Below are 5,681 nucleotides of genomic sequence, written 5' to 3'. Positions count from 1 at the left end.
TTAAGTTATATACTCCAAAAAGGGTATCAAAATACATAAAATATTCTTTAGTTAAAACATTTGGCATCTGTTGAATTAGCTGGAGGTAATGTTAAGCATTCTCTCGGGTTCAGTTCTACTAAGACGGTAAGTTTCATATTTCGAAAAGGTGCTTAACCAACTCTAAACTGACTTAGCTGAAGGTTGTGTTAAACGGGATGTTGATAAAATGACAATAGAACTCAGTTATCGACTTTTTCTGATAAAAAGGATGAAATAAATTTGTATCGAATTAGGAATTTATGCCCTTCTATCACGTGTGTGTATGTATATATATATATATATATATTTATATATATATGATATATATATACATTTATGTATATATATATATATATATATATATATATATATTATCATATATTATATATATATATATATATATATATATATATATATATATATATATATATATATATATATACAATCAAATTTTCATCTTTATTTCAAAGATAAAAATTTATCTGATGGAAAATCGAGAGAAGACAATTAGTAGCCTTCAACTCAATCATATGTAAACAAAAATTCTTCTTCTTCTTCTTTGTAAAGATAAAAATGTCTGCCAATTACTCGCGCCCTTTCCAAAAACCTTCCAGCGAAGCCCTTCCAGTACCCAAGGCCCTCTGGAACCTTCCAGCGCGCGCGCGGGCTGGAAGGACGAAAGCCACGAGGAGAGGTAGAGAGAGAGAAAGAGAGAGAGGGAGAGAAAAATACCGAGTTTTTGTTTGTAGCAAAATTCGCAGACGCTATGAAAAAGAAACTGAAAGAGAAAAATTAACAAAAGCAAACTCGTTGTTTGTAGACAATTCTATGTATTCCTGGAAAGCAGTTTGAAAGAAAAAAAATATAGGCAGCTACTCTGTTTTTGTTTTTTTTTATTTTTCGTTAGAAAATGTTAAAATCTACGGTTTAAAGTTATCGTACATATTGTTCAATGGGCTTTAAATACAGGTGTTTGTTTTTTTAGAAGCACCAACAAATCATTATTATTATTATTAGCATTATCATCATTACGACGGTTAATATGCCTCATTCTTTTATATAATCGACTATACTCAGAATAATCCGGTTTACAAAATCAAGACTAAGCAATGAAATAAAATTTATAAATATCTTTTTAATTTTGTTTACCGTTTTCCACGCGGCTTTTCTGAGGTCATTTCAGTCAGATGTATTCAATAAATAATAAGAATTAATTTACAAACGAATATTTGCAGAACTAATTCAAAATGGAAATTACGGATTATTTCACGATTCTTGAAATTGGAATTAATGGTGGAACATTTAAAAATTGGCTTTCAAAAAAATGGTGTATATATATATATAATATATATATATATATATATATATATATATATATATATATATACCTATATATATATATATTCAAGTAGGCGCAAATGAAGTTGAAACTTGTTTACTTTTATACTAATGACACTTCTTTTTGTAAATATTTAAGCTCAAAAGTGAGCCCAACGTAATATTGGCATTGTGCACGAGGCATAAGATGTCTATATATATATATATATATATATATATATATATATATATATATATATATATATATATATATATATATATATATATAATTTTATATTCAGACACCAATACACTTCTTTAAAAAAGATAGTATTACTTAACTTGGTTCCGGGCGAAAAGGTCATCAAGTTTAAACCTTTAAAATGAAAAATAAGAAATAAATATATATTATATATGAGGCTTGAAACTCGAAGTCGACCCATCTGAGGTATGAATGAATAAGTCCTCTCGTGGATTCTATGCAACTGTCAGTCACGAATATTCATTTTTTTTTATATAAAGCTTTGATTTCTAGTAGTAGAGGTTTGTTGTAGGGCTAGAGGGGTATTAATAGGAAGGGGGAGGGGGTATTAACAGGGAGGGGGAAGGGGTAAGGTAGAGGAGGGGTTTTTCTCACAAGTAGGTAGGGGAGACTGAGATTTGGGAAAAGGGGGAGAGAGAAAAGGGGGGATATATCTTATCCTTACGACTTAATATAATGAATAAGTCTTATTGTTATCATTATTATTATTATTATTATAAGTATTATTATTATTATTTTTATTATTATTATTATTATTATCCCAGAGGATTTGAAAAAGTCATCGTTAAGTTAGCATAAGACGTAGTACAAATAGGCGACACTCTTAGTGAGGAGCGCAGCGACACAAGTAATTCGCTGCATGCGAGGATGAAGTAATTACTGATCCCTTATTTTATGTTTTAGTATTTTTTTTCCTTTCGGTAAACGACGTAGGCATCGGAAAATGACACACACACACACACATCACGTCCTTCCTCCCGTCACAGAGTTTTGAGCACTTGGAGAGATTATTGTATGAATAAAGTTTAAAACTGATTCCTATTTACATTTCGTTTACTGTTGTTTGGTGTGACAACAAACCATATCGTCGTCCTTAGCTTTCCATTCTAGATCGTTACTTCTTATCTGTTTCGCATCAAAGCGACCTTTCCTCTTTGGTGACTGATTACCCTCATCTCGTTTTCTTTATCTCGGTACGTTTTCTTTGGTTCTTTCTCGATCCGTTTTCTTTGTTTCTCTCTCGATACGTTTTCTTTATTCCTCTCTCGATCGAAACACAGACTCAACTAAATTCATTTTCATTTCGGAGCTCAGCAATGACCTTTGGTTTCTCCGAAGCAGCGCAATGAACTTTTTTTCTCTCTCCTTTATATTGTAAGAGTCCTAAGTCCATAAAAAACCAAAAGCTATCAATTTTTTTCCCTGTGGGTTGACACAAAAGTTCCTAAGTTCCTTCACGGGTCCAACAATTGGCCTCCTAAAGAGTATTCGAGAATACCTTCCGTCACTCAGATTCCAGTAGCTCTTTTGTCCAACAAGAATAAACAAAGATTAAACAACAAAGTCTTTTCAGAGGTGTGTTCAGCTCTTGGCTCCTCCTTCAAGGAACCAGAGGCCTGCGGATGAACTCTTATTCTCTGTCCCCTTATTCATCTTCTTCAGGTATGCAGCTCTTGGCCCTCCTTCGAGGTACCAAAGGCCTTTGGATGAACTCCTCCTTTTCTTCTTCTCTTTCATCTCATTCTTCTTCTTCTTCTTGTTCCATCTCTTTTTTAAGTTGGACGACCGAAACGCGCTCTCTGGAGCTTGGGAGTGTTCCAGGCAGAGATTTTGACCACACTGACTTCGTTGGCAGCAGGGGGAGTTCTCAAGGGAGAGGTTTTTAGGGGGGGGACCAACTCATTTGGAGGTGGGATCCTGACAGTCAAAGGGATCTCATTCCGGGGTGACCTCCTGGCGGCGGCACCGGATGACGACGGAGGGAAGTCACTCGCGGGCGGGAACGCGCTCGCCGCGGCTGCAGCGCTCAGGCCAGCGGCTGGTTCCTCTACTACCGCAGCAGCAGTAGGAACAGAAGCAGCAGCAGAAGCAGCAGGAGCAAGCTCAGGAGTAGCAGGGGGAGGAGGAGCCACTCTCAGCGTTGGCGGAGGGAACTCACTCGCAGGGGGGAAAGGGTTAAAGAAGGAGAATCTGACAGCAGACGTCGAGGCCGAGGTCGACGACGTCTGGCTGCTGCTGACCGAGACAGCTGTGGTGGTGGTGGGGGTCCTCGGGGGGAACTCGTTGGCCGGGGGGAAGATCTCTGCCGAAACGACTCTGCTGCTAACCGACGGGGCGGCGCTCTCGTTGTCCTTCTCGGGCGACGCGACCTTGATGGCCAGCAGGTCCTCTTCTATTTCCTGGTTGTCGTCTCTTTTCTCTGCTTCCTTCCTCTTCTCTTCTTTTCTATCGTCCTTCTCTGTAGAAGCAGTACTTACTTCATCCTCGTCTGAACACTACAGTCCCTCGAAGACTTTTAACGACTCCGTGATCGCTTCATCCTGGAAAGACGGAAGGAAAGAGGAAAGTTACCAAATAATCTGGGCTTTCAGTAACATTCTGAGATTATAATAAAATTCTTAAAAAAGACATTAGCAATATAGTATAGTATACAGCATCAAATTGTGAAACTATCTGAGCTTTCACTAACAATCTAGAGCAGTATTTTGCAAAAAGAATTATAAATATTTTCAATACTTAATAGATAATAATAAAAATTACAATCACTGTTAGTGTTGCATTTGCAAATATGCAATAAAACAGCAGCCACCAGGAGTATACTTATCATTAAAAGTATTTTTGATATTATTAAACAATAGTTAAGATTATCATTAACTAATTAATATATATTGCCAGTTAAGAATATTTTCAACCAATCCCTTTGACCCTTCAAGGTCGAAATTGGTACAAATGAACTTTTGGTAGCTATCATCAAATTTCAGTAAAAAAATTTTTTTTAATCAAGATTATTAAAGAATTACCCATAATTTCTCTAAATTATCTAGGATATCACAAACATACAGCCTGCTCGAAGCTTTTCAAGTGCCAAACGAATGACCTTGACCAATTTTGACATAAAGCTTTTTGGTTGCTTTCTGCCAAAGGTCACCTAAAAAGAAATATTTTTGCTCATGTAATTCTGCCAACAAACCTTTGACCTTGACCTCTGACAGGTTAGTCATACCATGATAACCTTTGAAAAGTCAATTTTAGCAAGATAACCGTCAATTATAGCAAGATAACAGCATCTGTTTATGGGATTACTGGAATAACCTAACCTAAACAAGGGTTGGATTCTCCAGTTACATGTAAGCACCAAAAGGCCCATTAGAACAGAATTGTCTACACCCACAAACGAATGAAACTTATTAGCATTAATAAAAGTCTTTACCCTTCAAGTGTCAGTACGCTAAAGGGATTTTAGGGACTGAAAGAATCATTTTTCTGTCATGTAAGTTGGTGGATACACATTCCCTTGCCCGCATCGGACGACAAATTTTTAGGGAATTGGCCCGTCTTCACGCTAACCAAATACAGTCTGGGACGAATACACCGATGCTGGCGACCTAAACAATGTGAATCATGACAGAAGGATGAACATGAAACAGAGAGAGAGAGAGAGAGAGAGAGAGAGAGAGAGAGAGAGAGAGAGAGAGAGAATTACCATACTGTTTGCGAGTCTTCCCTTAAAAATATTGTTCGTAAATGTGTTTAATTGATGGTAACAGAAGACTCTCTCTCTCTCTCTCTCTCTCTCTTCTCTCTCCTTCTCTCTCTCTCTCTCTATATATATATATATATATATATATATATATATATATATAGTATCATATATATATACTCTATATATATATCTGATATATATATAAGATATATATATATATCATATATATATATATATATCAATATATATATATATCTATATATATATATATAGATATATATATAGATATATATATTATATATCTATATATATATATATATATGATATATATATATATATATATATATATCTATCCTATATATATATATATCTATATATATATATCTATATATATATATATATATATATATATAGATATATAATATATATATATATATCTATATATATATATCTATATATATATATATATATACTATATATATATACTCTATATATATATTATATCTATATAATACTATATATATATATATATATATATAGTACAATAGACAGAAACATGTAACTGAATCCTGAGAGAGAGAGAGAGAGAGATCATTT

At 34.5% G+C, this 5,681-nt stretch overlaps 2 protein-coding genes across 2 annotated transcripts in view; both read right to left on the bottom strand.

The window, feature by feature from the left end:
• Window positions 1-3,153: 3,153 nt before the first annotated feature.
• Window positions 3,154-3,863, bottom strand: LOC135196692 (mucin-7-like). The gene is made up of 2 exons (XM_064223524.1): window positions 3,859-3,863; window positions 3,154-3,826 (listed from the first exon to the last, which is right to left on the bottom strand). Exons 1-2 carry the CDS (start codon window positions 3,861-3,863, stop codon window positions 3,154-3,156), a joined length of 678 nt encoding a protein of 225 aa, XP_064079594.1.
• The window catches only part of LOC135197308 (calsenilin-like), a gene marked incomplete in the record, with an annotated part of 435,060 nt that continues 433,116 nt past the window's right edge, over window positions 3,738-5,681 (bottom strand). Inside the window, 1 exon segment of the mRNA XM_064224448.1 lies at window positions 3,738-3,921. Within this exon segment, the coding sequence (XP_064080518.1) occupies window positions 3,877-3,921 (45 nt within the window).

This window comes from Macrobrachium nipponense, chromosome 18 (assembly GCF_015104395.2).
Source record: "Macrobrachium nipponense isolate FS-2020 chromosome 18, ASM1510439v2, whole genome shotgun sequence".
NCBI classification, from domain to species: Eukaryota; Metazoa; Arthropoda; class Malacostraca; order Decapoda; family Palaemonidae; genus Macrobrachium; species Macrobrachium nipponense.
Note: the sequence above shows the minus strand (reverse complement) of the source record. Positions and strands in the feature narration are given on the sequence as shown.